General features: G+C 32.7%; 1 protein-coding gene across 1 annotated transcript in view; it reads right to left on the reverse strand.

Annotated features, from left to right (window-relative positions):
* Positions 1–4079: 4079 nt before the first annotated feature.
* The window catches only part of LOC114336188 (eukaryotic translation initiation factor 2 subunit 3, X-linked), an 85071-nt gene continuing 62076 nt past the window's right edge, over positions 4080–27074 (reverse strand). Inside the window, exons 3-7 of the mRNA XM_050661259.1 lie at positions 23422–23658; positions 19491–19708; positions 16991–17176; positions 16544–16774; positions 4080–4548 (exon numbers count right to left, since the gene is read on the reverse strand). Of these exons, the coding sequence (XP_050517216.1) occupies positions 4252–4548; positions 16544–16774; positions 16991–17176; positions 19491–19708; positions 23422–23658 (1169 nt within the window). The 3' untranslated portion in view covers positions 4080–4251. The remainder of the gene's footprint in view (positions 4549–16543; positions 16775–16990; positions 17177–19490; positions 19709–23421; positions 23659–27074) is intronic.

Below are 27074 nucleotides of genomic sequence, written 5' to 3' on the forward strand. Positions count from 1 at the left end.
TGATTTTGGCTGTTGATGCGTTTTGTGTACCACGTCAAGAAATGAAATGTACCACCAGTGGTACATGTACCACAGATTGAGAACCGCTGCCCTATGCTATTTATGTGTATATACACATAATTTATATATGTACAAAATTTATTTCAGCGAAGTGATGACGGTCGCAAATTCAATACTTTTTACCCATCCAAGAAGTGCACAACGTCCCTAAAGAAATTTTCAATTCAAAAATTTATTTCGTCGAAGCGATGACGGTATCTAATTTAAAATTTTTCCTTATCCAAAAAGTGCACAACGTCCCTAAAGAAGTTTTCACTTCAAAAATTTATTTCGTCGAAGCGATAAAGGTCGCTAATTTATATTTTTTCCCACCCAAATAGTGCAGAACGTCCCTCAAGAAGTTTCCACTTCAAAAATTGATTTCATCGAAGCGATGACGGTCGCTAATTTAATACTTTTCTACATCGAAAAAGTGCACAACGTCCATAAATAAGTTTCACTTCAAATATTTATTTCGTCGAAGCGATTACGGCCCTAATTCAATACTTTTCCTCGATACAAAAAGTGCACAACGTCCCTATAAAAGTTTTCACTTAAAAAATTTATTTCGTCGAAGCGATGACGGTCGCTAATTTAATAATTTTTCCTTATCCAAAAAGTGCACAACGTCCCTAAAGAAGTTTTCACTTCAAAAATTTATTTCGTCGAAGCGATAAAGGTCGCTAATTTATATTTTTTCCCACCCAAAAAGTGCAGAACATCCCTAAAGAAGTTTTCACTTCAAAAATTTATTTCGTCGAAGCGATAAAGGTCGCTAATTTAATGCTTTTTTTACATCGAAAAAGTGCACAACGTCCCTAAAGAAGTTTCACTTCAAATATTTATTTCGTCGAAGCGATGAGGGTCCATAATTCGATATGTTTCCCCCATCCAAAAAGTGCACAACGACCCTCAAGCAGTTTTCACTTCAAAAATTTATTTGTTCGAAGCGACGACGCTCGCAATGACGGTCGCCAATTTAATACTTTTTCCCATCCAAAAAGTGCACAACGTCCCTCAAGAAGTTTCCACTTCAAAAATTGATTTCATCGAAGCGATGACGGTCGCTAATTTAATGCTTTTTTTACATCGAAAAAGTGCACAACGTCCCTAAAGAAGTTTCACTTCAAATATTTATTTCGTCGAAGCGATGAGGGTCCATAATTCGATATGTTTCCCCCATCCAAAAAGTGCACAACGACCCTCAAGCAGTTTTCACTTCAAAAATTTATTTGTTCGAAGCGACGACGCTCGCAATGACGGTCGCCAATTTAATACTTTTTCCCATCCAAAAAGTGCACAACGTCCCTAAAGAAGTTTACACTTCAATACATACGTACAAAATTTATTTCGCCGAAGAGATGACGGTCGCGATGACGGTTGCGAAATAAATCCTTTTTCCCTATCGAAAAATAGGTTTTACATTTATTTTAAATTTAAATACTTTTATACAATTTATGTATAGATAGACATAATATAGATATGTACAAAATTTATTTCTTCGAAGAGATGACGGTCGCGAAATAAATCATTTTTCCCCATCCTAAAATAGGTTTTACATTTGTTTTAAATATAAATACTTCTATACAATTTATATATACATACAAATAATATATAGCATAAGCGATGACGGTCGCGATGACGGTCGCGAATTCAATGCTTTTTCCCCTATCCAAAAATCGCACAACGTCCCTAAAGAAGTTTTCACTTCAAAAAATTTAAATCCGAAAAATATTAATTTAATAGAAAAATAATTGTATCTACAATTTTAATGTTTTAATGTTAAACTAAATCGAATTTATGTCTTTAACTCGCTTATTTATAATTTTTATGTAAGCCTTATAATTGTAATCTATCATGACTTTCAGCATCTCCAGAAAACAATATGGCCAAAATCCAAATAGAACTATTTAGTCTATCGACAGAAAATTGTTAAGATCAAATGGTGTTATTTTAGACCTTTGCAAGAGCATCCTACATTAAAGCAAGGTTGACTTGGAATTAAAATCATTTAGTTTTAAAGCTGCTGTCAATGCCACTCGGTTTTAATGTGAATCTAGCCTAAAATCGAGGCGTCGTAGTGCTGTGTGTGTATTCTTCGAAAAATAAACCACTTCCACTTTTTACAACAAACTACACCACTGTTTCGCTCTAAAACAAATGGCCGACCATTTTGGACATGAAAAAAGAGGGGATGAGTTTAGTTTTATTGTTTCTAGCAAGAAGCATAGTTTAGTCTTTACGATAACCAAATTGATTCAGTTAAGAGCGTTTGGTTTTAATACAGTCTACTAATTGCTTTTAAGAAAGCAACTTTAAAGAAAACAAAAAAAATAGTTTTAAGGCATATGTTGTACTGACATAATAGTCTTGAGATCAAGTAGTTTTAATAATAGGTTTTATTAGTATTATTAGGAGAATCTTTAAAACTGCAATAAAACTAAAAGGTCACAAACTAGAATCTAATAAAACCAGACAGTCCGGAAGTTCTTCATAAAACTGATTGGTTTTAAAGTGAACTGAGAATATACCATTTTAAAACTACAATAAGACAAATTATCTATTAAGATTAGTCTTATTTGATACTCTTATTAGATACTTTAAAACTAGTGACAAATGCTTAACAGTTTTAAAGTTCTGGCAGTATATCTACAAGGTAACTTTAAAACAAGTATCTTCTTATTTACCACAATAAAACCTTTATAAACCTAAATAAAACTAAAATGTTTTTATTGTGCTACTTGAGCTAAGCCACATTTTTTGAAATTTGAAGATTTCAGTAAAACAGGCTGTGTAACAATGTTCTCAAGCCACCAGCGAAGTTTTGCGGTTATTGGGCAATATATGTCGCCACCAGGCTATAACAACTTTGTTGCCGACTTGCAAAATCATACAAAATTTTGAAGCAAGAACGTCATAAGCCACAGTAAAATCAACATGGCGACACGTGATCGAAGAGTGTTAAAAGAAAAACAATTATTTTATAAGGAAAAAAAAAACAGTAGTTCAGGTTCGGATTTTAACTCTGCCAATTCTGTTAGAGATCGAGAATATTCTCCGCACACGAGTTCCAGTGAAAGTGATGAATGTTCTTCGAAAAAGGTATGTAAACATTTCAGTGGCTCGAGACCTTCTTGCTGTAGGATATGTGGCTTGTGTCTTAATAAGTTATAATAACATTAAATTTACTTTTTTAGTAAAACGAAGCCATAAATAACCTGTTACTAATTTTTTTAATGATAAAGAGCCATTAATGGCCGGTTTCACCAACGACCAATAGTATTTTATTCGATGAAGAAAGTTATTCGACCAATAAACAGACACATCTACTTTTCCTAACGTCAAATCACATTTTATTTATTAAATAAGTATTTACTCTTCTTCGAATAAACTGATAAGTTAATCTCGCTTTAAATATCTATAACAAAGAAAATTCATCAGTTTAACTTTAAATTATCAAACTTGTATTGAAACATAATAAAAATATAATCAACTAATAAATTTTATTTGACGAATAACTAACTATTCATTGGTTTATTTGTTGTTGGTGAAACACTTATATTCTATTTAAATTCATTTGTCAATAACAGGTTTTAAGGCGAAGTTTTATTTAGTAGGTAGCTTGGTCCCTTTTTGACTAAAGTAGGTACGTATATTTTTTAGAAGAGTCGACAATACCACATTGCAACTGCAGATTTTAATCAAAGTCAAGTAGAATGCAACAGAGGTTCAATTATTTTGATGAAACCGATTTTTTTAATAAAAAATAATATTGTTGGTATATTCTTGCTATTAGAGTTTATACCAATTTTGTTAAAAAATGCAGTTTCATTTTGTACCTATCCTTTTTTGTAAAAATATATTTAATAATTTATTATGCATGTAAGGAATTAAGGTAAACATTATAAAAATATGATTTCACGCTTTTGTCAAAAACTTTAAACGTGATTTAATCAAAACTTTTCAAATTAGGCTTAGGTACCTTATTGCCCCAACATCTTCAATTATAGTTGAATATTATATTCCATTAAAAAACACAGTAGTTTTATAGACATTATATTTGAATCGGATAATCAGTACACTATAGCAGTAATAAAAATCAACCTAAAAGATATAAACAAAACGTAAACACTTCTTTAATAAAACGATATTAAATAGAAAACAAAAATTGGCTTAAAGTGTCCTGAAAAGACCGGTACGAGTATAAAAAGCCTAGCTTGTGGTAGGCTCGATTGTCTCCCCTCCGCGGATCTGCCCCCATCCGATGAGACGCCAATGTTTTTCAACACGTCTACTGAGTGCAATCTTTTCGCCGATTTCCGTACAGACTGGATTCGTTAAAGCGATCTTGCACAAATCGGCCTTAGTGGCTACAACTCGTCCTCCCGTGCTGAGGGATCCAATGTTGACAAGGAGTACTTCACTTCTGGTTAATCTCTGGACTTTGGCCCCTTTCTTGTCTCCTTCTGTACGGACTCCCAGCAAACGTTTCAATAGATAGTAACTCACCTAAAACAAAGTATTTTATGAATAAAAAGTTACAATACTGCTTTATAGGATTTGAAAGAATACTTTGTATGTTATCCCTCCATTCGATAGAATTGTCAGTAGTGATGTAAAATTTCCGCGAAGATTCGAACGCCGGAAAGTTTCCGGAAACTTATGGAAATATTGCATTTTTAATAAAATTATTATTATAAATTATACAAATCAGTAGTTAGCTTTATTTATTTCTTTCATTTCTTTTCATTTAATCTTTCATTTTCTGATGGATTTAGAGCTTTGCCCTGGTTCCAACAGATGAGTTATAGAAGGACTCTCATCACATACTGTTTTCCCATGTTTATGATTTTTGAGGAGTTTTTGAGATAGTCTGCTCTATCTACACTCAGTCTATTTCTCTTTTTATTATTTATGAAGGGGCATGTGCTACAACTATGCCCTGTTTCAGCAGAGGAAGCTGGTAACCCCAGTATTGTAATTTCCAAATCTTTTAAAGAAGTTTTGGTGCACATTCCTTGCCACCAGCTTATATAAACTACTGATCGTGCTGAAAGCCAAATAAAATCCATTGACCAAGGGTCTGCTTTTGCACAGAACTTTGTTAATTCTGTAAAAATGTTTTCTTTGTCAATAAACTTGGGAAGATTGGTTAATATCTTGTCTATAGACTGCATAGCTAATATTATTTTATGCTCTTCAGCAGTGAGACTTTGTCCTGTTAAAGAAGGATCAAGTAAGTTTGCAGCATAGTGCACAGGCTTCACTGCCATTTTTTTCCTTTTTGTAATTTAAATAAGCATTCCTTTTGCTCAGACTTGCTGATTGGAAGTAATGGAATATTCTCGGTAAAAATGATTTCTATATCCTTAAATGCCTCGACAACCTGGGATATTTTAAATATACAGTGCTAGTCAAAAGTCCGTACCCCCCCTCGTATCTTTTGATCGGTTATACCTATAATAGTGAAATTTGGAGGGAGGAAATAAACGGAGGTAAGCTTCTTAACTAGTCATGACAGGTGGCGTAATAGTGACAGATGACATTACAGAGCCACTGTGACAAATAATTTTAAATGGGACTTTATGGCAAGTGATACCTCATTTGAAAGGTATTCAAAATACCTATTCAGTTATACTAATTTTTTTGGGTTTAAGTTGATTTTGATTTTGGCGAAAAAATTAAATAAATATAATATTGTACTTGCGCATTTAATTAATAAAAATTCAAATGTCCGCCTATTAGTTTTTTTTGTCAAAAAGATGACGTTTTTCAATTCTCTAGTAGTTTTTACGTCAACGTCAACCTTTTTGACAAGTAATCATAGACGGAATTTTGAATTTTTTTAATTAAATGCGAAACTACAATTTTATATTTATTTAATTTATTCATCAAAATTAGCTTAAACTCAAATAAAATTAGTATGACTGAATAGGTATTTTCAATACCTTTCAATCGAGGTATCACTTGCCATAAGGTCCCATTTAAAATTATCTGTCACAGTGGCGCTGTAAAGTCATCTGTCACTGTTACGTCACCTGTCATGACTAGTTAAGAAGCTTACGTCCGTTTATTTCCTCCCTCCAAATTTCACTATTATAGGTATAACCGTTCAAAAGATACGAGGGGGGGTACGGACTTTTGACTAGCACTGTATATTGCCTTCCAATAAAGTACCTAATACATTTCAAAATTGCTGTTTTGCAGCTTTATCCAAAATATTTCATCATCCAGACAGTTTTGTTTAATACACCGTGAAAATTTTAAATTTTTTCCCTCCGACTATAAACATCTGTAAAGCCCTTTTAGACGCAATAAGACTAAAATTTACCTAAATGCCTTGTTATTCTCGTAGCATTATTTGTTAACTGGGATTGGGAAAAATGCACTTATAAAATTTCATTTTATTTATTATTTCACTTTTGAAATATTCCCATGCATTACCTAGCTTTAGACATTTGTATTATAAAAATAATGATTATTAATATTCAATTAAATTCAATTTTCAACTAAATTTAAATTAAAATCAACAAATAATTCAACCACCAAGAAGAAACCAAAAACAAATAAATAAAACAATAAACCGTAACCTCAATGTTCCTTCTGTACTTGGCAGTGGTATAGATTTGTCGGTCGTGTGAATTAAATAGCGCTACTTACACGTAAATTGAAATTACGTTATTGACTCTTATGTCTAAAAGGCCCTTGGAAATATTCTCAAAAGTTCTCGGAAACATTCTCGAAAGTTCTCACGCGAGAATATTCTCGAGAATTTTCCATTGAAAGTTTCCGGGAATATTCGCGGCCAGGAGAATATTTCCATTTTTTATACGCGAATATTCTCGGAAACTTTCCAATGTTCGCGAATATTCGTTTGGAAATATTCTCGACTCAGATCACTAATTGTCAGTGACTCATTTTCTAAGCTCTAAACCGTTTCACATGATAAAAGAATTCCACAAGAGAGAAGAAAGGAAACAACATAAGAAATCCAGCTACAGTAGCTACACCCAAAAAAGGGACTCAAGGTTGACAATAATACCATATTATTGTCAATTTGCTTAATATAAAGTGATGAGCGTGCTAATAACCGGCAAAATGAAACTCGTCGAGCTGGGAAATTGAGCGATATTAACCTATGATTTTAAATTATGTTGATTTGTTTCCCACCTTTAGACGTATCGGATGATTTTTGCAACTGCCACTGTCACAGTAACAGTTTTAGTTGACATACTCATCAGATACGTGTAAAGGTGGGAAACAATCAATATAATGTAAATTCATACGTTAACATCGCTAAATTTCCCAGCTCGACTAGTTTCATTTCTTTTTATCTCACAACTAATACGTTTTCCATCTTTTGTGCTATTTTGCCGGTTATTAGCGCGCTCATCACTGTATACAGTGAGGACGTTTAGGTTGGAATAAATCCATTTTCTCGAGAATAGGTGATTTTGGAGATAAATCCTGAAACAGGTCGATTTTTATTTTCGAATTACGATTTTTCGGCATATATCTTACTAGTGATGTCATCTATCTGAGCGTGATAAGGTTATTCAATTCCCTATTCAGTAATGTAAACGATAACAATTATTTATATAGGGTGTCAAAAAAATTTTTCTTAATTAAATTAATTACTACAAAAAGAAGAATGTAGGTATGTAATTTATTTAATCCAAAATACATTTTACTGCTATCAGAAAATAGAAAAAAATGTTTATTTAGAAAAATAAACATTCCTCTTCACTTAAATTATTAAATGTTCAAACGGCCAAGAGGCAGGTGGGTGCAATTTTAACTTGAGTTTAAGTGAAAAACAACATTTATCTCTGTTTTCTGACTGCAGTAAAACGTATTTTGAATTAAATAAATTACATACATTCTTCTTTTTGTATCAATTAATTGTCAATAAAAAATTTTTTGGACACCCTGTATAAATAATTAAGTTAATAAACTAAGTTATCAATCGAAGCAGCGCAGAAAACGACAATAAATATCGCCTCCGTACCACCAGATTGACAACAGGTGGAATACTTTCTTTGGTTACACCTCCTGAGACTTTTACAATTTATAAGTCATACAGGTGCCGAGAAAATTAAGATGAGCTTTAACCAGAGTATTATGCAGCTGCTGCATTTTCGTTTTGCAAAGAAATTGAGAATGTTTATACATTAAATTAAGTTAATGTTTATATTACTCAATAAAGAATTAAATAACCTTTCAAATGAGCTATCACACGACTCCTATTCTCTATATAAAAAAAGAGTGTGTGTACTTTGTACGCACATAAGAAGTCATACTTCTTTTATATCATTTCAACGAAATAAATATACTTTAAACAGTTTATTTGTATTTTATTTAAATATTAAACTAATTTTAATACTTATCACTTAAAAAAATTATTAAAACAATACCAAAAATAAAAAAAAAGAAATATGAATTGTCCGGATTTGAACGCGGGACCTCTCGATCTGCAGTCGAATGCTAATGACCTACCAAGGCTCTGTTTACATCACTTCTCGGAATAATTACAATCACGGTGACAAATAGATCAAATGAAGTATAAAAATAAAAATGTTTTAATAATACTTATTATCTTACTCCCGAGCAAGACAAATCCAAAGACACAAAAATTATAATAATATATTTACTAAAACACTAATATATTATTTTCGCATCTTATTTGCGCTGATACATACATACAGTCTCTGGCCATATTATTATGACCACCTATGAATTTTTATAAAAATCAACTATTCCACTAAGTACATTTTGTTTAAAAATTATTTGTAAATTTAATTTTGTTATGTAATGTTAATGTTATACATCATCTATAATATATTTAATAATAAACAGCAATAAAATATTTGAAAATATTACATATTTATATATTTTTTAATATTTTATTGAATTTCTGACCTTAATCCCATAGAAAATATTTGGGAGCTTTTAAAACGAGAAATTTCCAGTGAAAAGGTCACTAACAAACTTGTTTTGGTTAAAGAACTATGAAATAATCATTGGAACCACAATGCCAAATTGAAGCAAACTGAATGTCTGCTTCCAAAGTATGCCAAGACGGGTACTAGCCGTAATCAAAGTTAAAGGGGGCTCCACAAAATATTAAAAAATATAAATATGTGATAATTTCAAATGTTTTATTGCTGTTTATTATTAAATTTATTATATAGAGCTATAAAATATTAGAAAATGTCCCATATTTATATATTTTTTAATATTTTGTTGAGCCCCCTTTAACTTTGATTACTGCTAGTACCCGTCTTGGCGTACTTTGAAAGCAGTTAAATTCACTTTGCTTCAATTAATCATTGTGGTTTCCATGATATATTAGTTATTCAATCAAAACAATTTTGTTTGTGATCTTTTCACTGTAAATTTCTGGTTTTAAAGCTCCCAATTATTTTGTATGTGATTAAGGTCAGAAATTCAACAAAATATTAAAAAAATATATAAATATGTAATATTTTCAAATATTTTATTGCTGATTATTAAATATATTATAGTTCATGTATAACATTAACGTTACATAAAAAAATTAAATTTACAAATAATTTTTAAACAAAATGTACTTAGTGGAACAGTTGATTTTTATAAAAATTCATAGGTGGTCATAATAATATGGCCAGGGACTGTATATTGAAAGATTTAGCAACTATCTCCATACTGTCGGTGTGCGCAGGCGCGTGGAAAAATAAAAATTCACTCAATCGCGCCTAAAGAAGTACAACTTCAAAAATCATCGACTATGTTATCACGCTCAGATGGATAACGTCACAAGTATGATATATATGCCACAAGAATTGTATGCCTGCAAAAAAGTAAATCCCATTTAAAATACATTGCTACTTCACGCACACTTTAAACCCTTTGCGTGCTGCTATCTATAATAGGAGGCGAGGAAAGTATGCTAAATTTGCAGTTACTCGAGTGTTATGGAAACCTATTGGGTTGTGAAGAGTAGGTCCTAAAACCAAAAAAGTTCAGTTTTCCATAAAGTGGGGGGCTTTCCAATTTTTTAATTTACTTTTCCATTTCCAACAATCGTTTTATCCGATTATAGCGCCATCTATCCATAATTCGAAAAAATGTCTCGTATAAAAGTTGCTTATTTTTAAAAGTTTTGTCAAAGTTTTCAAGACTGAAATCTCATACTCAGAAGTAATACAGATTGTCTTTGATGTAAAAATCAAATATAAAGTAATATCAAAAAACCACAAAAAATTTTTTTGTTAATTTTTTTTCGATGCGTCTAATTAAATTTTTATCATATTTAGTACTCCCTTTTAGACCAGGACATCTAGAACAATACGGAATAAATAGATTTTTAAATACAGCGTCTATCGAGTTACACCTTTTTGCATTTTGTTCAGGATGATGTCAGGGAAAAAGTCTACAATAAAAAAATGGGTAGGAATGCATAATTGCATTTTAAAACGCATTCAGAAGTGCATAAACATGTCAAAATCATTATATTAAGGACCAGATTTTGTTATTCGGGGGGTTTTTTGAGTCATTGAACACAAATACCGACAAATCAGAACCGACCCCCGGAGCACCCACTGCCCGGAGTCACCGCTAATACCCCAGGCTGTGGGTGAAAAAACGTGATACAGTGGAACCCCGAAAATCCGAACTAATTGGGGGGACAGCCTGTTCGGATTATCCGAAAGTTGGCCTAACTAGTAATTCAAAGCTTTCATTGTCGTTGATTTTTGTCGAACGTTCGGATTAGCGGGGTTCTACTGTATAATTCAGAAATTTTTGAAACCTACCAGGTGTTGTAAAGGACGATGGCAGGAATAACTTCTACTAAAATGTAACCAAAAATTTTGTGCGGTTTTTTATTTGTTAAATCACATGATTATTAAATCACACTTATTTATGACGTTTTTCATTTGTTAAATTTGCAATTTTTAAAGATTTTTAATTCTGTAGCTTAGGATATTCATTTTAGAGAAAAACTTTTAAATAGGAAATTGCAGTAGATTAAAAAGCCTACAATTTGAGTTATGACAAGTTTAATTTAGTTAATACGTTATTGCACAAAAGCCTGCGAAAGGTCCAAAAAGGCCGTTTTTTGCAATTGCATTATTTATTGTAAAAATTCCTTTTATGTATTTTTTAAGGCTTTAAAATGAAGATCTTTTAAAACTAAACATAAAAAAAATTATAGAGCGCGATTGGTGAACTTGTTGCTTAGATATTGTAATGTGTTTATCCCACGGGGTCAAATGTCGAAGGCTATAACTTTTTCAAAAAAAATATCGTAGAGAGTTATTCTAAGATTTACTCTCCTTCTAAAGATTTATATTTTCATACTGTGATGTAAATAAATGCGTATAACATTTTTTAACCTCTTATTTCGGGTTTGAAAATAAGGGGGCAAATTTCGTTAAATAAACATTTAAAACTGAAGCCGCCCCTGTACATCCTATGAGTTTCTAACTTGCAGATTATTATTTTTTTATTATTTACAAACTCGCATCAGCCTGTACGGCTATTAGCGAAAATGATAGTTTTGTTAACAACAATAATAACTATAGAATACTACAATTAAATTTTATATAAACAGTTTATTGCTTTTAAGTATTGAAGGATCACTTTGGAACCGCACTTTGAGAATAGTATTTTCAAATCGTCCGGGATTCCGAATTGAACTCTTTCCGCACTGTGTAACGGGCACTCCACTAGAAGGTGTTTTATTGTCAGAGGGATCTCACAAGCATAACACTCCTGTTGAGGATCTCATGCCATCAGATGACCATGCGTGAGGCGGCTATGAACAAGCCGCAATCGCGAGATGATCACTTGGGTGTGGAATTATCAGACCATCGTTGAAATGTTGGTTTTATCTCAAATAACTGCTTCTGGTTTTCATGCCATCTGCTATTCCATATATAAACTATTTTGCTGTGGAAATATGATTTGAGATCTGACGCTGGAGTTGTTGGATAGATCTCTATAGTTGCGTCCTCTAAGGCTTCTCGAGCATGTTTATCCTTGCAGATTATTGTTGCTGAAGACAAAGTAAAGATTCCAAACAAAATAAAAATTTTCTACGACCTACTGAAGCCGAGATAATTGTTTTTGTTTTCTTAAATCATAGTGACTTTATTTATTACAATTAAGCAATTATTTCACAGTCATTGACTAAAGAAAGACATTATATTAAAATAAAAATTATTTTAATCGAAAATTACATTTAATTATTAAAAATGATTTTTAAAGCGTAGTGGAGATTTATTTTTCGTTACGAATGTGATTTATTGTGTCGGTTGCCTTTAGCAACGGTTAGCAACTTATAATACATTGAATCACGGTTTTTGCTTTAAATTTTAAAGCATCGCTTGGATTGACATTGAATTTGGCAAACACATAAATACCATGTCAAAGAATAAAAATGATATTGGGCCTCTGGGTGCTTTTGTCCCGGGGCGGGGGTGAGTTTCACCTCTTATAAGGGGTGAAAAAATATATGTTCAAAATAAGTTCGGAAATGGATAAAACGTATAATTCTAAGCACCATTTGTTCTAGAGCATTTTTTTACCAAGTTAATTCTTTTCGAGTTATTTTCTAGTAAATACCTTCATTTTTCAACAAAAAAAAAACATGTTTTTAGGCGATTTTTGACAAATAACTCAAAAAGTATTTTATTGAAAAAAACATTTTTTGACAAAAATATAGCAAATTAAGAAATTTAAAAAAATGATGTATGCATGAACTCTCTAGACCCAGTAGAAACAAAGTTCTAGCTAATGAAAAATAGGTTCATATCAGTCAAATTTCAAAGTGAATTATTTCAACGTGAAATAACCAAATAATCATGCACTTTTTGGAGAAAACACATTACAACTTTTTTAAAGTACTTAAAAATATATGTATATCTGTTTTATATATATCTGAAAATAAAGTTAGTCTCTTTTTTTTGTCAAAAAAACTCGGGAAAGTCTCCCCCAAATTAGCATCAAAAATGAAATTTATCCATTTTACTTCAATGTCGTTTTACTTGTGTATGTGTCGTTTATGTCTGTAAGGTTCATCAGTTCAAAGTGCTTATTTTTGAAGGGGCTGTAGTTAAAAGGACTTGAACTAGTCAATAATCACGAGTGTATGCAAATTTAGAACAGCCACTTAACCAATTTTTGCCTTCACAAAAAAAAAATCAAAAAATCCAAAATATTCAGAAAAGCAAAAACTACATTTTTTACTCTTTGTGATTTTTGGTCACACTAATAAATTTTAAGTAATTTTGAAAAAAAAACATTTTTTTCAAAATTAAAAATGAAAACAGATTTACTTTAAAACCAATTTTTTTTAATAAGCCCTTTGAACCGATGATACTTACAGATCATATAAATAATATATATTAGCAAAGTAACTTGTGAAGCGGTAACGATTAATTTGATTTAAGATGTTAATTAGGGGGTGAATTATTTCAACGTGAAATAACTTTCCCGAGTTTTTTTGACCAAAAAAAAAAGAGATCAACTTTATTTTCAGCGTAACTTGCTTACTTTTGATGCTATAAACTTTTTTAAAAAATAGATATACTCCATCTAATTTACTTACCGTCGCACGTCATCTGCGTCATAGCCCGTGACGTCACATGATACCAACACGAAATATTTAGGCGGTAGGTGTGTTCTTTTTTAGAATCACTTTGCCGAGTACACTGGCATTACAGCCACTAGACATATTTTATTATATACGCGTAGAAATAATATTTAAAGATTTCTATTAAAGTCAACTTAAAGAAATACACAATAATATGTTTCATTTAATTTGTATAAATTGATTATAAAGCGTTTTTATGAAGCACATTTGTTCGGAATACACTGTAATTATAATCGAACGCAGGTGATATTTTGGCATAAATTGGTAACATTTATTTGACAGTTGCGGTGATGACACTTCATATTTGTTTATATTCTTTACTATAAGTATTTGTTTCACTATATTTACTGTTTTTATTATGTACTTTAACGTAAGATTATAACTTAATTCTTGTTTTCTATTTCTAAAGTTTTTATTTATTTACATTGAATATTAATTTGTTTTGCTGTATAAGCCACTTCCGCAAAAATTGTGTGATGTATTTGATTTAAAATGAATTCAAGAATTTTTTGTAATTGGGCAACAATGTTAACTTAGATCTCTAACGTAGATAATGACGTGCAACGGTAAGTAAATTAGATGGACTGTATACATATTTTTTTAACAGTTTAAAAAAGTTGTAATGATTTTTCTACAAAAAGTGCATGATTTTTTGGTTATTTCACGTTGAAATAATTCACTTTGAAATTTGACGGATATGAACCTGTTTTTCATTAGCTAGAACTTTGTTTCTACTAGGTCTAGAGAGTTCATGTATACATAATTTTTTTCAATTTTTAATTCGATATATTTTTGTTAAAAATGTTTTTTTCAATAAAATACTTACTTTTTGAGTTATTTGTCAAAAACCGCCTAAAAACGTGTTTCTTTTTTGTTGAAAAATGAAGGTATTTACTCGAAAATAACTCGAAAAGAATTAACTTTGTGAAAAAATGCTATAGAACAAAAGGTGCTTAGAATTAGACGTTTTATCCATTTCCGAACTTATTTTGAACATCTATTTTTTCACCCCTTATAAGGGGTGAAACTCACCCCCAGGACAAAAGCACACAGAGGCCTAATATCATTTTTATTCTGACATGTTATCTATGTAAAAAAAAAATAAAAATGTATACCATTTTTATTCAGTTACAATGCGAAGGCAAAACAATCTTATTTTTCACTTAGAATACGGAACGCAGTCCAGCACTCTGAATCGAAGATTTTCGACTCTTATTGGAGTCTCATCAGAGAGACATAGGCCTGCTGCTCCATACTCTAAGTGACCAACAACGAGAGTTTATATATGTGTTTGCCAAATTTCATGTCAATCCAAGCGGTGCTTTAAAATTTAAAGCAAAAACCGTGATTCAATGTATTATAAGTTACTAACTGTTGCTAAGGGCAACCGACACAATAAATCACATTCGTAACGAAAAATAAATCTCCACTAGACTTTAAAAATCATTTTTAATAATTAAATGTAATTTTTTCGTCAAAATAATTTTTATTTTAAGATAATATAAGTCTTTCTTTAGTCAATGACTGAAATAATTTCTTAATTGTTGTAAATAAAGTCACTACGATTTAAGAAAACAAAAATAATTATCTCGGCTTCAGTTGGTCTTAGAAAATTTTTATTTTGTTTTTAATCTTTATTTTGTATTCAGCAACAATAACCTGCAAGTTAGAAACTCATAGGATGTACAGGGGAGGCTTCACTTCTAAATGTTTATAACGAAATTTGCCCCCTTTTTTTCAAACCCGAAATAAGAGATTGAAAAATGCTATACGCATTTTATTTACATCAGAATATGGAAATATAAGTCTTTAGAAGGAGAGTGGATCTAGGATTAACTCTCTACGATTTTTTTTTCAAAAAGTTATAGCCTTGGACATTTGACCCCTTGGGATAAACAAGTTATAATATATCTAAGCAACAAGTTCAGCAATCGGGCTCTACGATTTTTTTTTATGTTTGGTATTGAAAGATTTTCATTTTAAAGCCTTTAAAAAAATACATAAAGCTTATTTTTACAATAAATAATGCAATTGAAAAAACGGCCATTTTGGAACTTTCTCATGCTGTTTTGCAATAAAGTATTAATGAAATTAAACTTGTCATAGCTCAAATTGTAGGTTTTTTAATTCACTACAATTTTCTATTTAAAAGTTTTTCTCTAAAATGAATATCCTAAGCTGCAAAATTAAAAATCTATTAAAATTGCAAATTTAATTAATGAAAAACGTCATAAATAACAACCGCACAAAATTTTTGGTTACATTTTAGTAGAAGTTAACCTGCCATCGTCCTTTACAACACCTGGTAGGTTTCAGAAATTCCTGAATTATGTCCTGAAATCGACCTATTTTTCACCCACAGCTTGGACTATAAGGCACGTCACCTTCTGGAGTGTCAAGTGTTTTCGACACTAAATTGATACAAACAGATTACTTGGGGGATTTTGGGGTTGTTGAATATGAATACGCCCGGAGCACCTGGTGCCTAGGGTAATTGCTAAGGCAAGTCAACTGAAGTTTTGAAGGTTTTTGGGCACTAGGTGTAACGGTGGTCGGTTCTGATGGCGTATTCGTGTTCAGCGACACCAAAAATCCCCCGAGTAACAAAACCTAACCCTTAATATACTGATTTTAACATGTTTATGCATTTTATGCACTGGAAATGAAATTTCCACCCATTTTTGTATTGCAGACTTTTTTCCTGGCATTATCCTGAACACAATGCAAAAAGTTGAAAGACGATAGGTGCTGTATTTGCCCTGGTCTATAAAAATGTTGCGCGCGTCTGTCCCAAACAGAAAAATAATTTTTCTTTTAAAGCACAGACACAACAATTATTATGTAAGTATAAATCATTTTTGTACCTACCTCAAGTTCTGTAAAGATACTAGGTAGAGCACCAACTGCTCCCAAAACTTGACCTACAAGTCGATCGGCTCTGCAAAGGGTTGGTTCGATTTTGGTACCGACACCAATGAGTCCTCCTGGAACTGCAAACTGCAGTTCGTTTTGTTCGGTATATAGAGATACTATTCTAGAGAATATTGGTCGGCAGGCCAGCTTTCCTTCTGAGTCCTTGCTAACTAGTCCAGGTCTTACCTAAAATGATAAACAAACGCCAAACATTAATCAAATATGCGACCATTATGTGGGACGGATCCCACTGCTTGTCTATTATAAAGGAAGAACACAACATTTTGCGTGTATTTGGTCCCAAATTTAACATCAATAAAAACTACTTAAGATTGTGAGTATTGACTCATTTCCTAAACATTAATAAAAATTACGGTCAATTATTTCGTATTTAATACTTACTTCAATTTCTTGTCCCACCTTCAACACTCCTCTTAAAATACTGCCACCAGCTACACCTCCTTTTAAATCGTTAACTTCACAACCAGGTTTGTTAACATCAAAAGATCTGATCACGATCAGCCTTGGTTCAGAAGTAAAATCTCTCATTGGTATTGGAATTTTTTTAGTGATATATTCGCACAAAACCTGAAAGATACAATTGACTAAATTATCACTTGTAATTACACAAGAGCTCTAAAATTACCAATTTGTATCCCGAGTGACAATTTACAGTTTTAATTTCTCGTCCTGAAGGGGAGTGAAATTATGTCAAAATTGTTACGAAGGGCAATACAAATCGGTCATTTTTAAGAGCTCGAGTGTAATTCAGTAAGATTATTTCGTGATAAAACTGTATTTTACAATCATTTTAACTAATATTTTATTGATAATTTCGGCTGAATATTTGCTAAACTGCTCATGGTTGTTCTCTTTGATAAATTGTAAAACATTAATTGTCATTACGAGGGCTGAGAACAATAAGGTTCCAAGCGGCATTTAATAAATTTTTCAGGAGACAAATTTCTAATTTTTGAACTATCATAACTTCGTTATTTGAAGGGCTGTAAATCTTAATATTATTTTATACTACAGTGTGGTAAATTGTGATAACGCCTCACGTTAGATAATGTCATAAGTAAGATTCTAATGTGCAATGTTGTAACATAATTACTGACGTCTGCAGTGTACTTGGAACCTTATTGCACTATGAGCCTTGTACTTGGAACCTTATGGAATTATAAGATAAACATTTCACAGAAAATTTTAAATTTTCCAAAAATTGCTAGCGCAATTGGTGAAATTAAGGTATACGTATAAAGGACCCCGCAGAAACCTTATGGGAAATGGCTCTCTGTCAAATGCTCTGAAACTTTGGGTTCTGGTAGTCCTTGATGTGTAGAACAAAAGACTCAATGGGCGCGTAGCTCCAAAAAATCATGGTTTTAAGGTATAAACCTCTGAAGTTATAGGTACAGTGAGGACGTTTGAGTTGGAATAAATTCATTTTCTCATTGAGATGGCATAATTTCATTTTCTCGATAATAGGCGTCTCTGGAGATAAATCCCGAAACAGGTCGATTTTTATTTTTAAATTATAATTTTTTGGCATGCATATCATACTAGTGACGTCATCCATTTAGGCGTGATGACGCAATCGATGATTTTTTTAAATAAGAATAGGGGTCGTGTGATAGCTCATTTGAAAGGTTATTAAATTCTCTATTCAATAATATAAACATTAACAATATTATTTATACAGGGCGCCCAAAATTTTTTTTAATTAAATTAATTGAGACAAAAAGAAGAATGTATATAATTTATTTAATTCGAAATACATTTTACTGTTGTCCGAAACCAGGAAAATGTTTATTTGATAAATAAATATTGTTTTTCGCTTAAATTCAATATTAAAGCTGCCACCCACCTGCCTCTTAGCATTTGAACATTTAGTTTAAGCGAAAGGGGTCGTGTGATAGCTTATTTGAAAGGTTATTTAATTCTCTATTCACTAATATAAACATTAACATAATTATTTATACAGGGTGCCCAAAATTTTTTTAATTAAATTAATTGAGACAAAAAGAAGAATGTATATAATTTATTTAATTCGAAATACATTTTACTGCTGTCAGAAAGCAGAAAAAATGTTAATTTGAAAAATAAACATTGCTTTTCGCTTAAATTAAATCTTCAAACTGCTAAGAGGCAGGTGGGTGGCAGCTTTAATATTGAATTTAAGCGAAAAACAATATTTATTTATCAAATAAACATTTTTTCCTGTTTTCGGACAACTGTATTCGATATTTCGAATTAGATAAATTATATACATTCTTCTTTTTGTCCCAATTAATTTTTTATGTCCTAATTTTTTAACATTTTAATTATAACAGTTTAATCATAAACATTTTTTCCTGTTTTCGGACAACTGTATTCGATACTTCGAATTAGATAAATTATATACATTCTTCTTTTTGTCCCAATTAATTTAATTCAAAACATTTTTTTGGGCACCCAGTATAAATAATATTGTTAATGTTTATATTATTGAATAGAGAATTTAATAACCTTTCAAATAAGCTACCACACGATCCCTATTCTTATTTAAAAGAATTATCGATTGCGTCATCACGCCCAGATGGATGACGTCACTAGTATGATATACATGCCAAAAAATTATAATTTAAAAATAAAAATCGACCTGATTTGTAATTTATCTCCAGAGTCGCCCATTCTCGAGGAAATGAATTTATTCCAACTCAAACGTCCTCACTGTACCTATAACTTCAGAGGCTTATATTTTAAAACCATGATTTTTTGGAGCTACGCGCCCATCGAGTCTTTTGTTCTGCACATCAAGGACTACCAGAACCCAAAGTTTCAGAGCATTTGACAGAGAGCCATTTCCCACATTTAAAATTTTTATGAATGAAATAATCAGGTCGAAGTCTATAAGTCTTACCTCGATGTTATATTTCAACTGAGCGGATATGGGAATTATAGGGGCTCCTTCAGCTACAGTTCCTTGGACAAATTTCACAATTTGCTCATGTTGCTCTTTGGCTTGCCCTTCCTTCACCAAATCTATTTTATTTTGAAGAATGAGGATGTGTTTCAACTTCATGATTTCGATAGCAGCCAAATGTTCACTAGTTTGAGGTTGAGGACATGATTCGTTTCCTGTAAACAAAAATAAAGCTTTGAATTATGAAACTGCACCTATAGTCCAGTCAATGACGATTTTCCCACATAATTTTCTGAGCCTGCACCGATTTTCATCACAATTTGGCTATAGGTTCTACTTACTCTTCACTTTAAAGTTGACTCTGTGTCGTAGGGTACTTTAACCCTGGGTGTATGCCCTTTTCTCGGGGGCAATGTTTTTTTATTATAAATTACACCAGGAAGGAATATATTAATCAATTTTAAGCAACTTTGGTCCGGGTAGTCACGTCAAGTCAATACTGGTAGTCACGTTTTATTTCTTCTACGCACGGAATTAATCTTTGCAGTAGAATAGTTGACATAGCTTTGTAGGTTGTATGAATTATTATAATAATATTCCTTTCGAATAATTCACATATCCACCATTTTGGGTTGGGAAAATTTTTTGAATCGAATTAAAGATCCAAACACTAGTTCTTAGAAATGTGTTTCGCCGTCTTCAACCTCTCTGGGCTCATCAGTAAAGATGAGAGGTTGAATATCTTTAGACACATTCCACTCAAAAACAACATTCGAGACCCAGACATAGCAGAAGCGTAGATCTACGCCAAATCTGACAATGACAGTCTCAAGTTTTAATTCCCTAATTACTTAAAGTAAAATATATGTTTAAAACAAAAGATGTAGAAGTTATTATTAATTAGGGAATTAAAACTTGAGACTGTCATTGTCAGATTTGGCGTAGATCTACGCTTCTGCTATGTCTGGGTCTCGAATGTTGTTTTTGAGTGGAATGTGTAGTAAAGAGTTGAGAGTAAAGAGTTCTATTTAAAAAAAATATATATTCCGAGGCATTTTCCACAACACACAACTTTCAACAATATGACACTTATTTATACTTGAGGTCTATTCTCCTATCAACTTCTGATAATTGTTGAATGCAGTCTTTTTCAATGGATAATAGGGCTAACTTGGAAAGTCCGCCTTCGCTTGTTGAATTTCTTGTAAAACTTTTAATGCATTTTAATACTGAAAAACTTGTGGCTAGGATAGTTAGTACTAATTCACACAACTTGACCACTTCATTCAGGGACTTGTTTTAACCAGTAGTTATAATTTTCCCGATATAATAAACTAGATTTCTGGGTATTTCTTTATCAGTAATGTCAGTTACGCCATAACTTCGTATAAACGACACTTAACTGAGAATGCAAAGCTAAGATATCAAAAAATTTTCATTATTTAATCGTAGTGAAATAAATTCCTCTATGGGAAATTTTGATTAATTATAATTAGAAATATCGGTCTAGACGGTCCAGTTCGCTGAGGCGCAGTCGATCGACAAGTTTAGTGGATTTGCGATCAACGGTTCGAGCCTCAGCTAGGTCATGAAATTAATAAAAGGCCAACGTCGGTAGTATAAAATTCAATAGAATCTACGACTTGGTCTGGAATAACTGGCGTCTGATCGGCCTACGGAGGAGCGGTACGGCAAGGGATAAGGGTTTGCGGCTTGGTGATACTCCTTCATAGATCCCTACCGAAGGGCGTTGACGCCTAATAAGGGTGTATATATAGATATAATTAGAAATATTAAGATTATATATAATTCTACAAATTTTAATTCGTTAAAATTTTGAAAGCGGAAATTCATTTGTTGTAGAATATTATCAAAAGGTTTCTCTGTTGCCGATATTATTAATCTTCATTCTTTTTCTTTCATGTTCAAACCCCCTATTTTCAGTTTTATCCCAAATATTTTTAAACTGCTCTCGTTTTTTAAATATCGTATTAATAACGTCATCAATTTGTTTGATACAAAATGCAATGTCATTTGACTTCATATGTAAAATGTCAAATAAAAGATCAGTAAAAGGAAAAATCTCTGCAAAAAATTTAAATCGAAATATTCTTTAAGCGAATGTATGTACCTAGCCCCCCTTAGCCTTAGCAGCAATAACAGTCAGGCACAGTATATAGAGGTTCCACAGTAAAATCACTCCTCTGTCGGCGCTTTGATCTCAAGAAGTAATACCGGCAGTACGCAATTGGTAATTCACCAGTGGTGGATGCGGGTTTTCCCTGTTAAAATCCGTACGTTTCTATGCGACTTGCAATGCGAGAGTGGGACAAAAGCGACTGCCAACATTGCGCGGTCGCCATGCGCGACTACAGACTTTACTTCCAATTTTTCGGAGAGTGGTTCTACTGTCCCTCTTTATACTGTGGTCAGAGCATCCCATTTTCTGAAGGCGCTCGAACAATCGCTTCCAGGGTACCAAAATTCGCGCGACTAGTGGGCGCGGTCATTGAACCCTGACCAATTTTTAAACGGTACAACTGCATGACAAGCAGCGATTTTGAGATGCGCTTCTGTCAGGAGTGGACCGAATCTTTTTTTAATATTTTTCAATGCCTATTGCCTAGGTAATAAATATGTAGATTACTTGGATTTTAAAATTTTTTTTGATAATTAAATATTAATTAATAATATATTTTCTTATATCGAAGTATAAATAGGGAAGCGGTGCTTCCCCGCTTCCATAGACCGCACGTCTCTGATATATGCTTATTTTGACATGCTTACGCACTTTTGGAGGCATTTTATACACTTTAAAATGCACTTATTCATTTTCATCCATTTTTCTATTGTAGACTTTGGTCCTGAAATTATCCTGAACATAATGCAAAAAGTTGTAAGTCTCTAGGTGCTGTATTTAAAAATCGATTTATTCCGGTGTTTCTAGTGCTCAATGCCCTGGTCTAAGTCTAAAGTCTCATCATCATCAACCCGTACGCGTCCACTGCTGAACATAGGTCTCCCTCAGCTCTTTCCATCTGTCTCTGTTTTGTGCGGCTTCCATCCGGTTACCGATAGCACGCTTCAGATCGTCGGCCCATCTGGTTGGTGGTCGTCCTCTGCTCCGTAGTGCTTCTTCTCGTGACCTTCACTCGACAATACGTTTTGTCCATCGGTTGTCTGACAATCTGGCGATGTGTCCTGCCCAATTCCACTTTAATGACGCGATTTTTTCGACAGCGTCTGTTGTTTTTGTTCTATAACGTATTTCTTCGTTTGGGATTCGGTCCCTCGGGGAGACACCCAACATCTGGCGCTCCATAGCCCTCTGAGTTATGCGAATCTTGTTCACTACCTTTTTTGTTAATGTTTCCGCTCCATAAGTGACTACAGGCAACACACACTGGTTAAAGATTTTCCTTTTAAGGTATATGGGTAAGTCCGATTTAAATATATAGTTCAGTTTACCAAACGCTGCTTAGGCTAATCTTATGCGACGTGGGAGCTCGCACGTCTGGTTATCTCTTCCCAACCGTTCCAAGTACATATAAGATGCAATGGAATGGATATTGAGCAGACTAAAGTCTGCTCAATATGCACTTAAGTCTAAAAGTCTATAGGATAAACAATGTAGACTTTGTATTATCAACAACACTAAATGAGGAGCTCAGAGCAACTAAGCCTAAGCCATAAATTAAGCATTTTTAGATTAATATATTACATTAAATCTTCGGATCAACGAGGGTCTACACAACCTACGACGTCAATATTTGGCTAAACGGCGCCACATAATTTGTAGCGCCATCCCATAAGCATAATGGAAATATGTACGAATGCAAAGATTACATTTACCTTAAAACTTTTTTGGGGTTAGGCCACTGTTGCTCTGAGCACCTCAAATAACAAAATAAAAAAAGTTATACTCTACCTGCTATTAATAACAATGCTGCGTCCATCACAGCGGCTCCGTTAAGCATGGTAGCCATAAGAATGTCGTGACCAGGGCAATCTACAAAGCTGACATGTCTGACCAATTGGAATCTACCCGAACATGCTGGACGTAAACAAGGGAAACTGTCGTCCTTTGAAGAACTGCCCGAAATAAAGCAGGAGGGCCTGGGGCATTTCGGATTATCACATTTGTAGATTTTTGCGTTAGCATAACCTGTGAACAAAAAGAACATGTTAGATAGACAATCATTAGCCCAAGAAAATTCCATTTAGGCAGTGTTGTGAAAATAACAGTTAAATTAATTCGCATTTTTGTAAATATCTCTTGTAAATCTGTTGGGACAATCTGTATTGTGTTTGAAAGATTTAATTCTCTGAAAACTTGAGTGTTAGCGTTGTGTTAGTTTGATAAAACCGACATATGTTTGCTATTTAGCGTCTTCGGGGTAGAAGGCATGTCGCTTTGCCAATGAAGAATAAACATGTGTGTGGTCCTTTTTCAGGCAGAAAAGTGTAAACTAAGATATTAATGCAAGGACTTTGAATAGAATTGGAGCAGTCCCTTCTGAGGGTCCAAGGCGACTAGTTCGTGTGTTTTCTCTGTTGTTCTCCCGCTCGCAATAATTACCTTGCACGCTAAATTTTAAAACGACACCTAATGTGTATAATAGACTCTCTTTATCTACTAAGACAATTAATCGTTAATTCCGTGTATTTGTTAAACTCGTTGTTGTTAATAAATGTTTTGTTCGCTTATCACTTTTATTTCGCGTATGCACAACCCTTCATATCGTGTTAATTAGTAACTATAAAACCCGACCAAATAAATTCTCAGAACCATTCGCCCTAAAAGTTCACTGGTTTGTTAATATCGAAGGATATTCTCTGCTTGGGACAAACGGGTGTGGTCCTAAAATATTCACCTATGTCCAATTAGGCAAAAGGTAATAATTAAACCCTTTTTGCCACGGTGGGGTGAGACTCGATAAAAACTCACACCAGATAGCTTACAGACACAACCACTTTTTGAAGTCGAAGCCAACCGCAAAAAGTCGCTGGCTTGTCGCTAGTATCGGCGTTGGCTGTGGTTCTGATCAGTGGCGTAACAAACTCCGTCAGGCCCCTCCCGCAGAATTGGAAATGGGGCCCCTTTAAAAAATTAATAAATGCGACTTGTAACAAAAACGTATATGTGATAGTGTATTCATGCACTGTTTATAACAACTTACATTTTTTATTTTTATTGATATAGAATAAAATTAACAAAATATTCAAGGGCGTAGGTGCAAAATTTCGTGCCAATACTTTTTAAATGCATTCTTTTTTTTAATCCTGAGAAAACTAGTAAGTATTTTTGAAAAATTTAAACGTATAATGAAAGATTACATTATACCGAGAGCCGAAAGTCCCTGTTAGTCCAGAAAGCCACTGCGCATCCGCTAGGAAAAATATTCTAATTCGGATTTTTCTACAATCTTACTCAAAAAGGACTCCTTTTAATAAATCTGCATGTTGCCAGGACCAAAAGGTGGTCAAAATTTTTTAAACGTTTTTTTTTTGTTTTTTTCCTAAAACTATTTTTTTGCATGGAAAAAAGTTTTTTTGGGTTTTTTGGATCATTCCAAATAGAAAAGGTCTTTAGTGACTTTTCTTTAAAATTTATAGTTTTTGACATATAAGCGATTAAAAATTGAAAAATTGCGAAATCAGCCCTTTTTAACCCTCAAAAACTATGTGAAAAACTGAAAATTTGAATGTTTCCAAGGCAGGTAGATATTCTTTATACATCGATTGATGGATTAAAGGAATAAATTCGTTATTTCGTAAACCGGCGACTTTAAGAACAGGTCGATTTTTATTTTTAAGTTATGATAATGTGGCATATATGGTACACTAGTGACGTCATCCATCTGGACGTGATGACGTAATCGATGATTTTTTAAATGAGAATAGGGGTCGTGTGCTAGTTCATTTGAAAGGTTCTTCAATTCTCTATTCAGTAATATAAACATTTACATAATTATTTTTTTTTTAAATTTTTTTTATTAAATTAAATTATTTGACAAAAAAAGAAGTAGAAGGACACCCTGTATAAATAATTATGTAAATGTTTACATTACTGAATAGAGAATTGAAGAACATTTCAAATGAGCTACCAGACGACCCCTATTCTCATTTAAAAAAATCATCGATTACGTCATCACGCCCAGATGACGTCGCTAGTATACCATATATGCCACAATATCATAACTTAAAAATAAAAATCGACCTGTTTCGGGATTTTTCCTTAAAGTCACCGGTTTACGAAATAACGAATTTATTCCTTTCATTTGCACCATACTGTCGGTGGAAACTAGTGTCGCGCACGCTTGATTAGCAATTAAAAAACAAAGGTGCTTTGAAAATTGTATTGAAAAAAACTCTTCGGGATTTCATCAATCGATGTTTAAAGAATATCTACCTAACTTGGTAACATTCAAATTTTCAGTTTTTCACATAGTTTTTGAGGGTCAAAAATGGCCGATTTCGCAATTTTTCAATTTTTAATCGCTTATATGTCAAAAACTATCATTTTTAGAGAAAAGTCACTACAGACCTTTTCTGTTTGGAATGATCCAAAAAACCTAAAAAAACTTTTTTCCACGCAAAAAAAATTATTTTAGGAAAAAAACAAAAAACAAACGTTTAAAAAATTTTTGACCACCTTTTGGTCCTGGCAACAAGCAAATTTGTTAAAAGGAGTCCTTTTTGAGTAAGATTGTGCAAAAAATCCGAATTACAATATTTTTCCTAGCGGATGAGCAGTGGCTTTCTGGACTATGTGAACTTGTATAATGTTTAATTGAATAAGTTACAGGGGTGGAAAAAAGAGAAAATCTAGTATGATTTTTAATTTCAAATAAATATCTCATTAAAAAGAAACTTTTTGTGCAAAGGGACTTTCCGCCCTTGGTAATAATGTAATCTTTCATTCTGTGTTTAAACTAATATTTACATATTAGCTTTCTCAGGATTCAAAAAAGAATGCATTTAAAAAGCATTAGTGCGAAATTTTACGTCTATACTTTTTAAATGATTGCATTATTACATAGTATTATTCTATGAGATCAATAAATTTCTTCGTGCACTATTATCAGAGGCTATATCTACAATTTTATTAATATCTATCTGATGGGCAACTTCGTTTTCAATACTTACAAGCGCCAGAGAAGATAACCGTGCTTCTGACGTTGTACTACGAAGCACTGCTTTTAAATAACACTGGGAAACAATTTGAAACTCAATTTCTGTTGAGTTAGATTTTTTAGCTGTTTTATATAGAATTAGGCATGCTGATTTCAAAACTGTTTTTAGTTTTCTTCTATCACGCCACGTTCGTTTTCTATGTGGGTGGGGGAATGACGCGCTGATAACTGCAACTGGTCTAGACTTGCCTGTTCCTGTTCAGTTACGTCTGTAATACTCAGTTATACTATGGTGAAACGTTGTGTGTCGGTTAGCAGTATTTAGTATTTTATTACTGAAGTGTATAGAACTACTTAGTGTGTTTAAACTGAAACGTTTCCTTATGGCTACCTCTGCTCCTACACGTCGTAAAGTGCGAAAACAGCCCCTATTCGTTTTGTTATA

Source organism: Diabrotica virgifera, chromosome 9 (genome assembly GCF_917563875.1).
Source record: "Diabrotica virgifera virgifera chromosome 9, PGI_DIABVI_V3a".
Taxonomy (NCBI): domain Eukaryota; kingdom Metazoa; phylum Arthropoda; class Insecta; order Coleoptera; family Chrysomelidae; genus Diabrotica; species Diabrotica virgifera.